The sequence below is a fragment of the Haplochromis burtoni genome, unplaced genomic scaffold (genome assembly GCF_018398535.1).
Source record: "Haplochromis burtoni strain Fernald_Lab_line unplaced genomic scaffold, NCSU_Asbu1 Contig_222, whole genome shotgun sequence".
Taxonomy (NCBI): Eukaryota; Metazoa; Chordata; class Actinopteri; order Cichliformes; family Cichlidae; genus Haplochromis; species Haplochromis burtoni.
The window spans coordinates 329,219-346,578 of record NW_024582583.1 but is presented as its reverse complement, the minus strand read 5'-3'; the positions used below and the strand labels follow the sequence as shown (position 1 = coordinate 346,578).

General features: G+C 48.6%; 1 protein-coding gene across 5 annotated transcripts in view; it reads left to right on the top strand.

Moving 5' to 3' along the window:
• Nucleotides 1-17,360, top strand: part of LOC102290238 (BTB/POZ domain-containing protein kctd15) — an 82,719-nt gene that overhangs the window by 14,225 nt on the left and 51,134 nt on the right. For 4 of the 5 annotated variants that reach the window (XR_006055127.1, XM_014338274.2, XM_014338273.2 and 1 more), the window contains exon 2: nt 2,701-2,886. Coding sequence is in view for 4 of the 5 variants with exons in the window: in XM_014338274.2 (XP_014193760.2) it covers nt 2,724-2,886 (163 nt within the window). In the remaining variant the exon portion in view is untranslated. Of the gene's footprint in view, nt 1-2,287; nt 2,521-2,700; nt 2,887-17,360 lie in introns of all 5 variants that reach the window. The other variant, XM_014338272.2, reaches the window with a different exon arrangement.

The following is a 17,360-nucleotide window of genomic DNA, read 5'->3' as shown; positions in this document are numbered from 1 at the left end:
TATACACATCCAGAAATGCATACACTATTATATATTGTACATATATTTATTAGTTTCAGGTTGGCCATTCTTGTATTTTGCTCGTTTGTGTTGTTGTGTTTTGCACATCTCTGTTGCTTGTGGGGCTCGCACACAAGAATTTCATTCGCATGTGCTGTACCAGTGTGCCTGCACATGTGATGTGACAATAAAGTACCACTGTTCTTTTATTGAGGTTACATGAATATGCATAAGTTCATTAACATATGACATCTACATACAAACAAAGAGTACCGTGTGTGTGTGTGTGTGTGTGTGTGTGTGTGTGTGTGTGTGTGTTATGGGCTCACCTGCTGTGATGCTGCAAACAGATGTTCCTGCTCAGCCTCATGGGAGCAGGAAGTGTGCAGTCAGCAGGAGAGATGGCTGTGCAGTAAAAACAACCGCACACACACACACGCACACACACACGCGCACACACAGAGCAGGTAAACAGCCAGTGATGGCATTGGTTTTTGTCCTGTGATGGCGCCCTCCTGTGGTCATGTCAAAGTGTACCTGCTTGATCAGTTATCGTCATAGAAACCAGGATGGAGGCGCTTCACGTGTCCCTATAAGTCGTATCTTCTCTTGTTCAGGTGCAGTGCTGCCACCTAGTGGTGCAGGTGTGGTCCAGCACAGAGTTCGTGGACCCACCTGTCGGTAAAGATGACTCCGTGTACGAGAGTGAGTTTCCGGCATAGTCAGGAGTTTTCAGGAGTTTTACTCGTCTGCCACATGGATCACAGTCATTTGACTTTCAGGCTTTTTTTAGGGAGGTAGAAGGACGTGAGTGTGTCAGGATGGAGTAGGGCCGTGTGATATAATGATATATATCAGATAACGATATGGAAACGTCTATCGTTTGTTTCGTGGTGTCGCAAAATAAACTGCAACTGTTTTTACTCGTCGTCATTAGCAACAACGGCGGTAAAACCATTGCATGGCTCTGCCATCCGCTTGTTTATTTTCCACATAAACCTTTCCCAATAAAGCTGGAGATCCTGTTGAGACTTTTCAAAATAAACTGAATCACTTGGTGGGCGGTGGTGATAACCTGCAGGTCGCTGTGCATTGATTAATGCTGTGGAAACAGAAAATAAACTGAAGGAGCTTTAAAAGGCCAGCGAGAGCGAGCAACCTGAGAACCAAAGTCTAATGAAGACGTTATTAAAGGAGCGTCTGAGTGAGCACAGCTGATCGATCAGCTGATTGTGAGTTTTCAGGAAGCACTGGAGGACCAGGAGCAGCTCTCGTTTTCCTCCCCCACCACTCGTAAATCACCCTCATGTTCTCCATCATTCTCTTGGTCAGAGCGTGAGTGGGCGGACGCCGAAATGATCCTCGTGGGGAAAAGAGTCACAGGAAGTAGAACGGAAGTAGAACGTCATGTTATTGCACATGCTCAGTTCTCACAGAGAGAGCAGGTTTGTGATATTCTGACAGGAAGTGAAAGTGTCACGCTCCACCAGACTCCATTCACAAAACCAGGAATTTAACCTCCAATGAGCACCGAGCTGTCGGAGGCCTTTGACAGTGTGTCACTGGTTTTGCGTTTGGCTGTGGTCAGTGTCACAGCTGGCAGCACGAGGTGACACCCGGACCCTGCAGAGGCCGCACAGGTTGTTCAGCTCCTCCAGGATGGCACATCAGTACGTGCCATCGTCAGGTTTGCTGTGTCTCCCAGCACCGTCTGAGGAGCACAGAGGAGACTTCAGGAGACGGACGGTTACTGGACTGGGCCGTAGAAGGCCTTAACCCATCAGCAGGACCAGTATCTGCTCCTTTGTGCAAAGAGGAATACCTGTAGCAGGTCACTGGTGTGAACGTTTCTGCCCAAACAATCAGAAATAGACTTCATGAGGTTTGCCTGAGGGCCACATGTCCTGTTGTGGGCCCACGCTCACTGCCGTAGAACACCAGAACTGGCAAGTCCACTGCTGCCGCCCGGCTCTGCAGAGATGAGGGCGGGCTCAGCCTGAGCACATGTGTCAGAGCTGAAAGTGTCTGGAGAAGCCGAGGAGAACGCCGGCTCTGCGGCTCGGTGGTGGGTCAGTGATGGTTGGGTATCCATGGAGAGATGCGGACCTCTACAGGTATATTGCCATGGTGACTTCTGTCCTCTGTGGGAGGGGACAGCTACAAAATAATGTCAACAATGATGTAAGACTTACTGCAGATGTCTGTGTTTGATGAGAACGATTCATTTTATTGGAAACACTCACAGTGAAACTCTCCTCTGTGTTGACCACCTCCTCCTCCTCCTCAGGAGGTGCAGCATGGCTCCAACGGCCACCCCGACCTTCACCTGCAGCTTCCGTGGAGGTTTCAGCCTATCATCATCCAGCCAGCGTGCAGCTGTTTGGGGGTTTCATGTGGATCTTTCCATCGTGTGTGTAATGGCTGTGGTCATCACCCTGCTGGGCGGGCGGTGTCGACACTCATGTTTGTGAGGTGATGGAGGGTGCTTAATCAGGTGGAGCTGCCGGAGAGACAATAAAGGTACTGAGGCAGCAGGAGTGTGGTTGGAGGAGGTGGAGCAGGTGACGGTGTTTAAAGGAAACGGAGAGGAACCGTCGGTGCTCAGAGTGAAATAGAGGCATCCGATGGCGTGCAGTCACACGGCGAGCATCAGGTTTGCATGTCTTTATCAGATCTCGTCTGAAGTGTTTGTCTCCTCAGGTGCTCGCCGTGGTCGGTCCAGGATGAGCCTGCTGGGCGTTCGGAGGAGGCTGCTGTGTGCGGCCGTGAAGCCGCCCTGCTCCCTCTGCTGCTCCCTGTGGTTCCTCCTGCTGCTGGGAGCCGGATCGCTGCTGCTGCTCGCCCGCCTGCAGAACCTCACCGAGCCGGTCCTCCAGCGGCGCCCAGGTTAGTTCTTCTCCATGTTTTCTTCGCCTCCTTTCACTCTGGTGCTCGTTACGCTGCCCCCTGCAGGGCGTAGAAACCTGCAGCATGCTGTGTCTTTGCATGTTCAGCACCACCTCTGAGGTTTTAGGAAGGATAAAGTGTTAGAGGGCGCGCTGCGTTCTAGCCCCCACCTGAGGTCATGTGATCAACACAGTGGATCGGCTGAGGTTCCTGTGCAGGTTGTCTGAGCTCAGGTGGCAGTCGCAGTTCTGCTCCTCTAAAACAGCCAGCAGGGGTCAGAGGTCACAGAGGAGCGTGGAGCAGCAGCTCCTGAGAAGCAAACCCACCAACAAACGTCACAACCTCCTGTCCAGCTTTCAGGCACGTCTCAGGTTGATGCCGCGTGTTAATGAGTCATAAAGACGTGAACGAGTGTCTGAAATCTGCTCCAGGAAGCAGGACCGATTCTGTCCAATCACAATCGAGTAACGAGCGCCATCCCTACCTTAGTAATGTGATGCTCCCGTGTTCTGCGGACGGACCCGTGCGTTGAAAGCTCTGCGTAAGCACGCTCAGTGCGACAAATTAAAAGTCCATGATGGAGGCACCGGCCAATCACAGAACAGGACAGGGTTACACTTTCATCACGCTCTCCTGATCTCTGACCTCTTTTCCTCTGAGAGCTGCTGCTCGCTGCGTGTTTCCTGCGTTATGCTCAGAGATCTCAGCAGCAGCCACGTCACGCTCGTTCTTCATCATTCTGTATCTACATGCACCGAGCTGCTGGCCCCTGATTGGCTGATCGGGTTTTTAATGAGCAGTGGAACAGGTGTGCTCTATCTGAGCCGTTCACTGGTTGACTCATGTGGCGTCTGGGCAAGAGGACGTGAGGTCACAGGCAGCTGGTGACACGCTTTGCTGCATTACAGCGTCACACACACCTCCTTCAGAGGGCAGCCTGTGATTGGTTCAGTCTCTGAAACATGTACTTCATTACAAAAGTTACTTTGTTAGAGTAATGCATTACTTGCGTCTGCTCCTTCTCAGCAACGCTAGCTCGGTGCTAGCATGCTGTCTGCACAGAAAACATGGTGCTCTGAGAGTACTGCAGTACTGTAAGTGTACGGAGTACGTGCTCATGAAGAGTCAGCATCGTGAACAGAAGCAGCGGTGCAGATTATTTTCCTGTGGGGTGGGTGGAGCTTCAGACGCTGCATGACGTGTATAAAAAAACATTTGTCTACATTTTAAATGACGTAGAGCGCCGACGCCGCGCCTGCTGCTCCATCAGCCTCATCTCAGGTTTCAGCACCTACCTTCACTGCTCCCATTCTCTGGTCTGTCTGCGGGAGGTAGGCGAGGTGTGCTGAGGTGATGGCGGAGATCAATGAGGCAAGCGGCTGATGTCGTGAGGGGGAGGGCAACGTTGCACTAGATTCTTTTCTCCATCAGCTGTTGCAGATTTGCCACTGAGCTTCGAGCCTCGTCTGCTTTCGCCAAACACACATACCTGTTGAGTTAGTTCCTGCCTGTGCTGTCATGAACTTTGACCTTTAAGCAAGGCCTGTAGAGTCTGAGATGGAGCTCCTGGGTGATGTCAGGTGACCGTGCTGCCCTGACTGCTCTTACTAACTGATATTAAAGACGTCTCAGCGCTCTTTGGTCTAATTCATGCTTTTAATGTGACGCTCAGGTTGTTCGTGCCTCTTTAAACTGGTTTTCTGATGGTTTTCCTGACACTGGGAGTTCAGTGGTTCTGTGAGCAGAGGAAGCTCTGCGTCTGCTGTTTGCTGCTCGCCATCTGATCCGAGATTAGTTAGTTTATCTTCTGATCCTCTTCTCTGAGATATTCTGTCATCATGAGCTCTGATTGGACACCTGAGGCTCACATTACCATGTGTGTGTTACTGTAACACACCTGAGTGTTAAAGATGGTTTCACTTCATTTTCATGGAGCAACAGCCGCGGCACTTAGAGCGGCGAGGGTGCACCTGAGCAGTAAACCACAAACGAGTCCAAACAGACGAGCGCGAGTCCATCAGTGTAGCCGGTCCGCGTGCTGATGGACGTCCTCGGGACATGAGCGTCAGATCATAAAGAGCCTGAAATATCACCTCCAGAGCGCCGCGGCTACACTCATTACAAACCACCGACAGCCGACCATCAACCACGCCGCGCTTGGCTTCTTTAACACAAGCACAGAGTGCACGCCACATCAGCACAGGTGCCGCTGACCGAGCGCAGTGTGGGCGCTCCTGTGGAAGTGGACGGCAGTGAAGTGGAAGACGGTTCTCTGCTGAAGGGCGGAGCGGGTGTGGACTCCACTTACTGTTCAGCTCACAGGTTCGGCGGCTAGACAGGCCTATAGTCCCCGTACCCGTATGCGCCTGTCGATGGGTCAGCGTTGGAGAAATCTGTTTGGTGTGAACGCAGCAGGAGGAAGGAAGCTCTCTGCTGCTTTGATCCTCCATCAGGTGGAGGTCGGCAGACTCATCGCTCCATCTAAACCCAGCGTGGAGCTTCTGCTCCATCACTTCTGACTTACACGTTTTTAAAAGGGTCCATCGACCACATCCAGCACGTTTTTAATTCTGAGGCCAAGTTTAAGATGAACATGAAAAACTGTTAAAGTTTTGTTTTCATGTTCAGGCTGAAAGTGGGTCAAAAGACTGCTTTTAACATATATGCTGAAAAGTTTTTAATATAAGAGAAAATTTCACAGCTTTTCAAAATTTTCAAATTTTATACGAATCGCAGAAAAGGCTCTAAAAACGCAACGATGTGAGGTGCAGTGAAGCTTAGCGGAGCCTCCGGTGGAGTCTGATTACACTTGTTTCTCATTAGTTTTCAGTTTTACTTCACAGTGATTGTTACTTAATGAGCAGCTCCAAACAAAGGTGCTTCCTTCATGACTTCCTACAGCAGAGGAAACGAGGGAGCGTCCTTCATGAAAGGAGCTAAGGATGGAAAAGATCCTTGGATCACCTACTGTCTGCAGCTGTTAGAAAACCTGACTTTTAAAACTAAAGTTCACGGTGAGTTCAAGGTCCCCGTTACTTCTGCCTGCAGTGAAACTGAATGAGCTACAGTGCAGCAGGAGGAAGTGTGACAAACTTCAGATGTAACCTTGTCGTCTGTACTGTATATAGAGAGATGACAATAAAGTTTACTTTGAGGCAATTTAGTCACTTCCTGTGAAATCCCAGCCTCAGTGACATCACCGCCCTGCCTCTCTGTCACGTGACCTCCTGTCGCATCATCTTCAGGACGCAGTTGGTTCCAGATATCAGAACTAATCCTGTCACCAACGAGACCAGAGCCGGTCCAGACGCTCCGAGACAAACTTCTTTACCAAAGCTTTCAAAGTTCTCCTGGTGAAGGAGGAGGATGAGGAGGGATGTGGCTCAGTGTCAGCATCTCTGACGTGTCTACATCAGGTCTCCTGGTCACCTGAACCATTAAGTTCAACTTTGCAACAAGACACACCTGCGTGTACCTGCCTCCATCACCTCCGCCTCCATCACCTCCACCAGGCACTCACAGTGCAACACGTACAGGTATTAAACGACCGTTAGGTTCACACGCTCACCCCCTGAGGATGAAACACCTGAGCGCCTGCGTACTCACGCCCCGAACCTGCAGCCTGAGCCCCGCAGTCACGTGACCCCTAACCCGTCAGCACACCAAACGTAAACACAGGCGCGAGCGTCTCCCAGCGGGGGCGCGCACGCGGAATCGTCTCACCTGTAGTTGTATGACGGGAACTTCGCGCTCTCTCGGAGCATCGTCCTGTACAGAGACATCACCTGCGATCGTGCAGCCGCCGCCATGCTGTCTGCGACTGCGCAGATCCTTCCGCGACGCTCTGAGCTGAAGGACCCGGGCACGAGGCTGACTGAGGAGCGCCTGCGCAGAAATACGAGACGCCGGCGGATTGTTTTCCGCTTCCGCTTTATCGGTGTGACCCCACGTGACACTCTAAGCTGTGAGTGTCACAAAGAGCCTCGCGCTCACAGGAAGTTTAATTTACTCTGACCTGAACTCGCAGTGATCACGCAGGCGCGCTCCCGACGCCTTCACAGCATCCGGCGCTGGAGTGACAGGAGGTGAGTTCGCGGTGCTCCTCTAACCTCTCATAACGCACGTGAGCCTTTAAATCCACGTTCATGAATGGACCACAAGCTGGTCCACGAGCCCCACTATGGGACAGCAGCATACCGGCCCACGCAGCGCGGAACTTCCACGCTCAGAGGGCTTTTTACGGGTCAGCATGGCAGCTGCTCACCTGACAGCTGGGGACTCTCTGTGTAGTGTAGATGCGTGATGTGTGTGTGAAGTGGTAGTGTGTTGCTGTGTGTGTTGTAGTGTTTGGGTGATAGATGTGTGGGTGTGTGTGTGGGTGGGGGCGGCACAAACAGGGGCGTGCACGTGGCGTGTGACCTTCCTGTGGGGTTATCTAAACCCTCCATCAGGTCTGACGTCACACACCTGTAGCTGACACGCTGCTCTGTGGTGCTAACTTCTTCCTCTGACCTTTGACTACTCTGACGTCATTAACCAAGAGTGACTCCTGTCAGTCACCTGGTCTGTTACCATGGTAACTGACTCAGAGTTTCAGCTAAACCTGCTCCGTGGACAGAAAGGCAAGATTATGTTTCATTAAAACAAAAACAAATGTTTTCCATGTCCAGCCTACAGGCCTGTTAGTCAGACTGTACCTGAGGGCAGGCATGTGCGCAGGTGGTGCTGTCGGTGTGTTGTCCTAATGCCAGGCCTGGTGGTGTAAACCTGTAGTGATGGGAAGGTTGCTCCTGGGATGCAGACTTCCTGCTTCCACACGCTGTAGCCGAGGTGCCGATGACGCTCTCGGCTGTACGTCTGTAGATGTTTGCTGAGGGTTTCGGTCGTCGTGCCAGATGTCGTCAGCTGTCTTGGAAAGTAAAATGTTTAAAAGTGCAGCCTTTGATGGGATTCCTTCAGAAGCTGCTGGATGTCGAAGAAAAGCTGAGATCCTCACTGATGTTTGTCCCGGGGAATTTAGGGCTCAGCAGAACACGGAGGGTGGAAACCTTTATGTCCTCGGGACATCTGAGGAAAGAGCCTGTGTGGCTGCTCGGAGCAGAAAGAGGGACGCAGTGAAAAAACAAACTGGTTTGAGTGGTCTGAAAAGTCTCATTATGTACCAAGTAAATACACTTTCTGCTTAGTCTGTTTCTGTGTTTGCGTGAAGTCCACTGGGTAGATTCATCCAGCCTGGTCCATCTGTGTCTTCTTGTCTTTGGCTTTTAATTTGTTCACTGCTGAATATTTACAGCAGACATTAATAAATTATAAAGAAAGTAGACGTCTCCTTCCACGTCAGTAGACGTTTCTGTTTTTGACAGCTCTGGAATATTCATCATCCGTCTGGATGTGGATGCATGTCAATATTTCAATAAACGTTTTTCACATAATTGATCAAATATAGGAAACGCCCCATCCATACACAAATATACAAATACAAATAACAGCTCGTTTCTCATCACAGAACAAAGCTGGTTCTGGTGGTGAAATGTCTGGAAGTAGCATAAACATTTAGATAAGATCATCGATTTCATAATGTTTATTCGTCCAATCAGAGATGAAGGTCAATTTGACCGTCGGTTTAATGTTTCCATGATGTTTAACAGGAGATCTTAAAAAATTAATTAATTTCTGGAGAATTTTGATGCCTACGTTCATGATGGGTCCAGTTGGAGTTATTAATTTTAAAAACTCTCCAATATCTACAGGTGACCTCACCGGAGTGGGAATCATTTAGTTATGTCTGTCCTGAAGAATAATATCTGCAAACAAAGCAATAAGGAGGTGTCTCCCTCACTGCTGTGGCCACAGGCTCTGCTGCAGTGATGGAGCACAGCTCTGACTCATCGCTGTGAATCAAGAGCTTCTGAGATGTTGTCGTTAGTTGGGATTTGTGTGTAATAGTTGGATCCATCTGAGGAATGTTTGAGCTGATCCGAACCTCAGAAGCAGTTTTGATTCTGAGTGCTGGATGTGTATTTAGAGCTCGCACTGCACTGGAAGTCTCCTGACATTATGACAGCCCTTAAACCTCTGCTGGTCTACAGAGAGCCTCATCTTTGTGCAGGAGCTGCCCTCGGTTGCTGTGGTTTTAGGGTCATTGTCATCTCAGAGTTTCTATCATTCTTCACACACGTCGAACTTCTCTTTAAATGCTTGCTGACCGCAGCATGGTCACCAATCACAGCCACATTTTTACTCGGGGTTGTAACTTCATCGATATTTAACAGTCAACATGTCTGCATGTGTCATTTGCTGTCAGTCTGGGTGGATGTGTCCACTGCTGGCTGAAGGGTGGAGTTAGTCCCTCCTGTAATGGTGTAAATGTATTTTCTGTGATAGGATGTTACCTTTGATGAGCTTTGCAGTTTGATTGGTCTTGGTTTAAGGACGGCCCCCTGCAGCCTGACTGTGACAGGAAGTGTGAAATAGCCGACCTGTTGTCACTCGTGTCACGTGTGATGTGGTCACGTGTGTTTCTTTATCTGTCGTAGGCTTGAAGTCGTCCCAGCGCGTCACGTTGACACTCAAACGTCACAGCAGACAGCTGCATGTGATAAACTACTAGATCACAGGGAAGCCTCAGCTGTACTTGTAGTTTTCAGAAACTTGATCATTATCTTTGCATAAACAGGAGCTAACGTTCATGAGAGGCGTGATGTCACTTCCTGCAGAACGACCTACGTTTGTATTTTGGATCTTTTCTTCTTTGTCTGGTGGATTTCCTGTTGGTTCTTCTTCTCCCGATCGTCTGACGCGCTGAGACGAGGCTGAGTGTTAAAGTTTACACACAGTTTTATTGAAAGTGGTTTGTAATTCGTCCTGTGCGTGTCGGGACAGTTTCTGGACAATGTTGGAGACGATGTTCTGAATTTTTACTTTATTGCTTAAACTGTGAAGTCCGAGTTCACAGGAAACTGAAAAAATGATAGTTTTTAAGACAAGAAATGGTCACGAAGGATTAAAAATATCCACGAGGTGTTTGAATATTTAAATATGGCGTCCCAGCACCGCCTCAGACCGGCTCTGAGCTCCTTTGTTTCTTTGGCTTCATCTGCTTCTCCGTCAGGAACGCCGACATCACCTCTTAGCAGGAGGATGTTTAGCCTCCTTCTTCCAGCTGTTCTCCTTCACTACATCCATGACCCTCCCTCCTCTGCACATGTCCAAACATCCGTCCCTCTGATGGACTCATTCCATCTCCCAGTGAACATGTGAGCGTCTTCAGCTCGGCCTCCTGTCCTGTGTGACTCTGATGAATTTGAGTGTGCTGCTAAAGGAGCCGTGATCATTAACACCAGCAGTCGGTGTTACAGCTCACTGATATCAGCTGAGCCTCTCTCAGGCTTCCCTAACAAAGCCGTCAGACGGAGTTCCTCACAGGTGAAGTCTGTGGACGGTGATGAGGCGTTCGCTGTCTTCTCTGCTGCTCGGTTTGCTGAGTTCAGACTGGTTTAGCCCTCACAGTGTCTCTGCCTGATTAGAGACGGCAGGAAGTGAACAGAGAGGATAAATGTGACTGTTTTTAAATATTCTGCAGATGCTGTGAGCTCGTCGTGTAGTCAAAGCACAGCTTCAGTGATTTAAACCTCCAAATGTTCGCTGGCAGCTGCCGACGCAGCCTTCAAACGTCTCCTGCAGGACAGCGGACGCAGAGACGTTCACGGGGACGGTATCGTCAGAGGTGACGTCATTTACAAACGACAGACACGGCAGGTCGTCATGGCGCGCTGCTCGCAGACCACCTCAGCCCTTAATGCAGACTAGCTGCTGCAGAGTCAGGCTGTGTGAGCGGAGCTGAGGGTGGTGCAAACGTGACGTAGTCGTCGTTTATGGTCAAGAAGGAAAACTTCAGCTGTCCATCAGATCTGATGTAACCGTCAACGCCACGACTCCCACCCTCACTGCCTGACTCACATCACTGAGCGCGCTCACAAAGATGGACGTGTGTGTGTGAGTCTGTGTGTGTGCGTGCGTGTGTGCGGCGTGTGGCGTGGCGTGTGTGCGTCGCGTGTGTCGTGTGTGTGTGTGTGTGTGCTGTGTGCGTGTGTGGTGTGTGTGTGTGTTGTGTGGGTGTGTGCGGTGTCGTGTGAGTGTGCTGTGTGTGTGTGTGTGTGCTGTGTTGTCGTGTGTGTGTGTCGTGTCAGCGTGTGTTTGTTGTGGTGTGTCGTGTTGTGTGTTGTCGTGGTGTGTGTGGTGTGGTGTTTGCTGTGTGTGTGTGCGTGCGGTTGCGTGGCGTGTGCGTGGTGGTGGATGTTGATGGTAGTATGGTTGGGTGGTGGCGTGGTGTGGTGTTAGCAGCAAGGAGTAGGCAAGAGAAGCCATGTTCACAAGAACAGTTCATTTTCTACAGTGTTCCATTCATGTTCAGAAGAAGGTTATAGAACTGTTAATACAGACATTTCAATCTAAATACAGCAGATATAGAAGACTGAAAAAAACACAAGTTCACTGACTAAAAATATCTTATTATTGTTTTATTTATGTATTACAGATTGATTTATTTTCTTATTAATTCTTAATTTGTTTATTTATTTTTCATATTTTGTGTTAAAAAATAAAAATAAAGAGATTTGAGAAGATTGGAATTTTTTAACCATGCCTTTCTTGTGGAAAACCTAATGCGGCCCAGCCTCACCCAGACTCTGCCTGCAGCGGCCCCCAGCTAAATTGAGTTTGAGACCCCTGTCCTACACCATAAATCAGTAAGAGAGGGTACGACCTCTCTCATGGCCCCAAGTGGTGTGTGCATGCCAGAGCACTCTGGAAGGCACACAGAGTCTTTACAGACTACTAAGGATCAAACCTCTATCATCATGCAATCGATTATACAACTCTAAGCATATATGAGTAAATATTTCTAAGCATAAATGACAATCAACAATATAAACCTTACAGCTGGTTTTAATAACAGAATTCATTTGTTTCTCAAATGAGAAAGAGCTATCGAGAAACACTCCTAAATCTTTAGTTCTGAACTTTTCCAGTGGGCCAAGGTCAACATTATTAGATAATGCTAATTCTTTTCCCTTACATTATAACAATGTGAGGAGTTAATGCTAAGTATACTGCCATTAGCGGCTAATTCTAATTAGGGGTGAATAATTATTAGTAGCTAATGCTAATATTGTTTTCCTTTGCTTTGTAAGAATGACAGCAGCTAATGATACGAAGTCTACCATTATTAACTATTGTTAATTTGATGTAAATTAGCATTATCCGATAATGGTAACCCTTTCCCCTGCATTATAACGATGTCAGGAGTTAATGCTAACTAGGCTGCCATTAGGGGCTAACTCTAATTAGGTGAATAATTATTAGCAGCTAATGCTAATATTGTTTTCCCTTCCCTTTTAACAATGTGAGCAGCTAATGCTAATTTGATGTGAATTAGCATTATATTAGTGAGCAGTTAATGCTAAGTAGGCTGCCATTATTAACTAATGCTACTTTGACGTGAATTAGCATTATGTGCTAATACTAATACTGTTTTCCCTTACTTTTTAACAATGTGAGCGGCTAATTCTAAGTACGCTCTTGTAAATAGCTAATTCTAATTTAGTGTGAATTAGCATTATTCAATAATGCTAACACTGTTTTCTCTTACTTATTAAAAATGATAGTAGCTAATACTAATACTCTTTTCCGTTGGGTAACAACGATGTGAGGAGTTAATGCTAAGTAGGCTGCTTTTAGAGGCTTATTCTAATTAGGGCTGAATAATTATTAGTAGCTAATGCTAATACCGTTTTCTCTTTCCTTATAACAATATGAGCAGCTAATGCTAATTTGATGTGAATTAGCATTATATTAGTGAGGAGTTAATGCTAAGTAGGCTACCATTAGCAGCTAAAGCTAATTTGAGGTGAATAAGCATTAGTAGCTTATGCTAATACCCTTTTCTCTTGTGTTATAATGATGTGAGACGTTAATGCTAAATAGGCTTCCATGAGTGACTCCTTTCCCTTGCATTATAAAGATGTGAAGAGTTTATGCTAAGTAAGCTGCCATTAGCAGCTAATGCTAATACTGTTTTCCCTTTCTTTATACAACTTGAGCAGCTATTGCTAAGTAGGCCACTTTTCTCTGCTAAGGATTTGTGTGACCATGATGGAAACTCTGATAAGCTAATGCTGCTAAGCTAATGCTGTTTATGGGCCCTGTTAGAATCAATATTTCATTCTCATTCTGTTGTTTGAGAACAATAACAGAAAAATGTGCACTTGAGAACAAATTTATTGTGAATTCAGCTGTGAATGTAGAGTTTGTCATTATTTAAGCTTCCATTTCCAAATGTTAGCTGACACTTTATTAGGTACACTGGCATCTATCTCAGGTACACCTGTGACCTAGATGTTCCTGCAAACAGACTCCTTGGAGACCCCCTACATAAATATCCACGTACTATCCAGCTAGACTAGTGTGTCTGTCCCTGAAAATATTCCTGCATGTGTGATTGTTCATGTCTCATCTGCAGGAAACAAACAGGAAGTGAGTGAAGGACACAGGAAATGTTTCCAGCTCTTCCTCCTCTATCAGACATTCTCTCCATACCTGAGAGTGTCCAGTCTCCAGCCTGGATCCTTCAGTCCAGCCGACAGCAGCTTCATTCCTGAGTCACCTGGATGATTGTAGCTCAGGTCCAGCTCTCTCAGATGGGAGGGGTTGGAGCTCAGAGCTGAGGCCAGAGAAGTACAGCTTTCCTCTGTGATCAGACAGCCTGACAGACTGCAGACACACAAATGTTTGCCTAATCTAGAACGGTGCGAGACCCACACAAAATCAACAAAGTCTGTGCAACAGTTGTGGTTGGTTGGTCTGTGTTGTTCACACGCCGGTGCGTGGTCTGTTTGGCCACTTGAGTTAAGGGCAATCTCTATCCACTTCCATTGCTAGCTTATTTAGTGGTATAGTGACAATACCAAGCGATTTAGAGCTAAGGCCGACTTAGGCCGCTGGTTCATTGGTTGTGTGTGGCGACGGGTCTTGTGGTAACACCGGGTGGTGTGGCGGTAGGAAGATTTGTAGGCAGTGCCCCTCGAGCTTGTTGGGATGCGGCTGTACTTTGGTTCGAGTTTGTGGTCTGGGGTAAGTGAATGAACTCCCTTTAGAACACAAAGGACCTCGGCTTGCCGTCCATTAGAGAGAAAGCCCCAAACATCAGACAATCCACTGTGAGCAGCACTTGGTGATGGTGGGAAGAAGAACTCCCTTTGACACAAAGATCCTCCCAGTGAAAACAGGCTCCAGGAGGAGCATCTACCATGACTGGTTGCAGGGTGAGGGGAAAGAGAAGAGATGAGCTCAGAGAGACAAGAACAAAACAGAGAGACAAAAGTTAAGGACATGCAGTAGTGACATATAAAAGCATCAGGAGTGAAAAGAGGGGAGAAGAAAGCAGAGCATCATGGGAAGTCCACCAACAGCCTGAGCCTATAGCAGCATAACTAAGGGATGGTTCAGGGTCACCTGATCCAGCTCGAACTATAAGCTTTATCAAAAAGGAAAGTTTGAAGCTGATCTTCAAAGTAGAGAGGGTGTCTGTCTCCTGAACTCAAACTGGGAGCTGCTGCCACACCCAGTCCAACATAGCCAGGCTTTCTTTGCTGCTTTGACAAAACCTCAAATCCCAGTCAGAGATGATGAGCATCATCACAGTGATGATCATTTCTCTGTTAACCCAGGCTTTCTGCTTCAGGATCTGTGCACGCTCACAGAACAAGGAGACCTTTAAACATCATTTCACTAAATGGATGGACTGAGCTCAGCCTACAGATGAACTGGATAAATAAAAGATTTGACCTCAGTGTGCTCAGTGTTCCTGTCTATTCCTAACATATTCCTAACATGATAGCTGCACTTTAGAGCTCTAAAACTGGAACTGACACATGTTTAAACTGGGAGGAGTGGGAGGAGTCTAGATAAACCAAAGAAAGACAAGCTAACAAAGGAGGTTGGAGTTGGGAAGGATTGAAAGATGTGACTCGTACAGTGTGTTGTGTCTACAGACGGGTCATCCTGGTTTTTGTGGATTGTTCGTGTGGCCTGGCCCTGGTCTTTGGGAAGGTAGAAGGAAATGAAACGCTGTGGTGTGATGTGTTTCCTGGTGTGGTCGGCTGTGTTGTACCCTCGCTCGATGATGTCCCCAGGTCTCAGCCTGGATGTGTTAGTTGTGTGTGTTGTTGTGTTTACAACAAGACAGGCTGACGTATCGTGGTTTGCCATTCTGTATTTGTTTATCCGCCGCGCTTTGCTGGGTGTGCAACAGCGATGGGTGGTCTGTGTGTGCTCGACTGCTCCTGTAAGGTGGTGTGGTGCTGCTGTTGTGTTTGGTGATCGTATTCCTGTATGCTGATTGGCTCCCTTCTGTCGTGCTCGAGAAGTGATGACCTGTGTGTGGTGGCGGCGCACGTTGTGGGGCGTGTTTTTTGGGCAGAACCGGTAGAGTGGGCGCGTCGGAACCCTGGAGCAGCTGCTTCGCCCTCGCTTGCTGCCTTTCTGGAATAGCGTTCGATCGGAGTCTTTGTCGTTCTGTTTCGTAAGGCTCAGACGTTAGACCTGCGTCAGAGGCAGCGCTCTCCAGCGGCAGTGAAGAGTTTTGGGATTTGCCTTGAAGAAATGCCCGTAGCGTTGTGTGTGTTCTGTGGCATAATGAGTGTTTTTTTGCCTGGAGGTAATAGGTCCTTAGCCTGCTTCAGGCTGGTACTGGATAGACCTACTCAGACGCTGTTGTGGAGAGTGTCTCTCGCTGTACGTGAGGTGGATGGGATGTGGACGGAGCTGAGTCCTCGTCGTGGCTGTGGTGCGTGTGAGTGCGTCGGTGCTGTGTGGTAGGTCGTGTGATCGTGGACGGCGCTAGGTGGACGAGAGACTCATAAATGAATGCTTTGTGAACGTTCGCGTCTCCTACTGAGGTCGGAGGTATAGCGGTGCCAGGTGAAGCGTGGAGTGTGTGTTGTTGTGATGAACCTTGTTTGTCTTGTGGTTTCGGTCGACCAGCAAGTCTGGGTTGTTTTTTCTTTGGCTTGAATCATGTTGTTCGTTGGTGTGGGTGTGGTGGTGCTGAGTGCGGTGTTCCAGGACTGTCGATGGCGTTTGATATTCTAAAGCCCAGAGCACTCGCATAGCGGTCTCCACATACACTGCACACTGCGTCAGGCACTCGCTGTCAGACGGGGTTGGGTTGTGTGTGTGTATGGTGTTTCTGTGCGTCCGCGCACCGCAGCATCTCATGCCTGATCATTCCATGCTTCACTAGCAATGTGTGGTGTGTGTCTGTACAAGGTGTCCGTAGTGCGTATAAGTTGCCGGTCCTGGGGCTAGGTGTGCAAATAAGAGAACTCGCTGGGTGTAGGGTCACTGTGATGGGGTGTTGCATAATATAAGATGCAACGCGTGTGAAAAGCGATTGGAATTTTGAAGCAGGATGTGAAACTTTTCTTTCTGCAGCGACTTTGGGGAAGTTGTTTTGGTGATACAGGCAGGTGTCGGGTTGAGCAATCCTCGCGTGCGTGTGTGTGTTTTTCCCGTGTTTCGTAGGCTCAACGAAAGGCGTAAGTCTGTCGTATGGTGCTGCTGATGAGTGCGTGTGGCGTGGTGTGGTGTGGTGGTGTGTGCTGTGTGTGTGTGTGTGGTGGGTGTACGTGTTGCGCGGGTCGCGTGTGTGCGTGTAGTGTGTAGGGGTAATCCTCGCTGAGTCCGTATGATTTGTTGAACTGTTCGGCCTTCCTTAGTCGCTGTTCGCAGTGTGCGGGTTCAGGTGTGGTCGTTGTTGTGTTGAGGGTTTGTGTGTGCGCCGTGGTGGTGTGTGTGTGTGTCTGCGCGTGTGTGTCTGCTGTGTGTGTGTGTCTGTGTGTGTGGGTGTGTGGTGTGTGTTGTGTGTGTGTGTGTCTGTTGTGCTGCAGATTGGAGTTTTCCGAACTCATCAACCGGCTGCCTTTGCCGTCCTGGCCTAGCGGGTAGTCAAGGTCTGCGCCCGTCCGCAGTGTGTCGTGTGTCGTGCGTTCCTCCAATGATCGCGGCGTAGTGTTGTGGCGTCCGTGTGGTTGTTTCGCCGCCTCCGCCGCTGCGTTGTCTGACGGCGGAAGAATCCGCTGGACACTAGCCCGCCGGTTGGTAGTGGTCGTGTCGAAACTGATACTCTTCCAATCCCAGCCTGTGTGACGCCCCACGTACCCGCCTCGTCATGTCCGTTATTCTCTGTGTGTGTGTGCTCGACTCATCCCCTCCACTCCTCAGGCCTCCTCCTCTGCACCTGCAGCCTGAAGCAGCTGGACAGGTGTGTGTGTGTGTGTGTGTGTGTGTGTGTGTGTGTGCGTCCTGCATCCACTGCGAGTGTTTTCTCTTCGTTTTTATCGACAATAAAAAGAAAATAAGAGAAAAACCCAGACTGCACCCAAACACATCAGCGGCTTAACTAATGATGTGCGCGC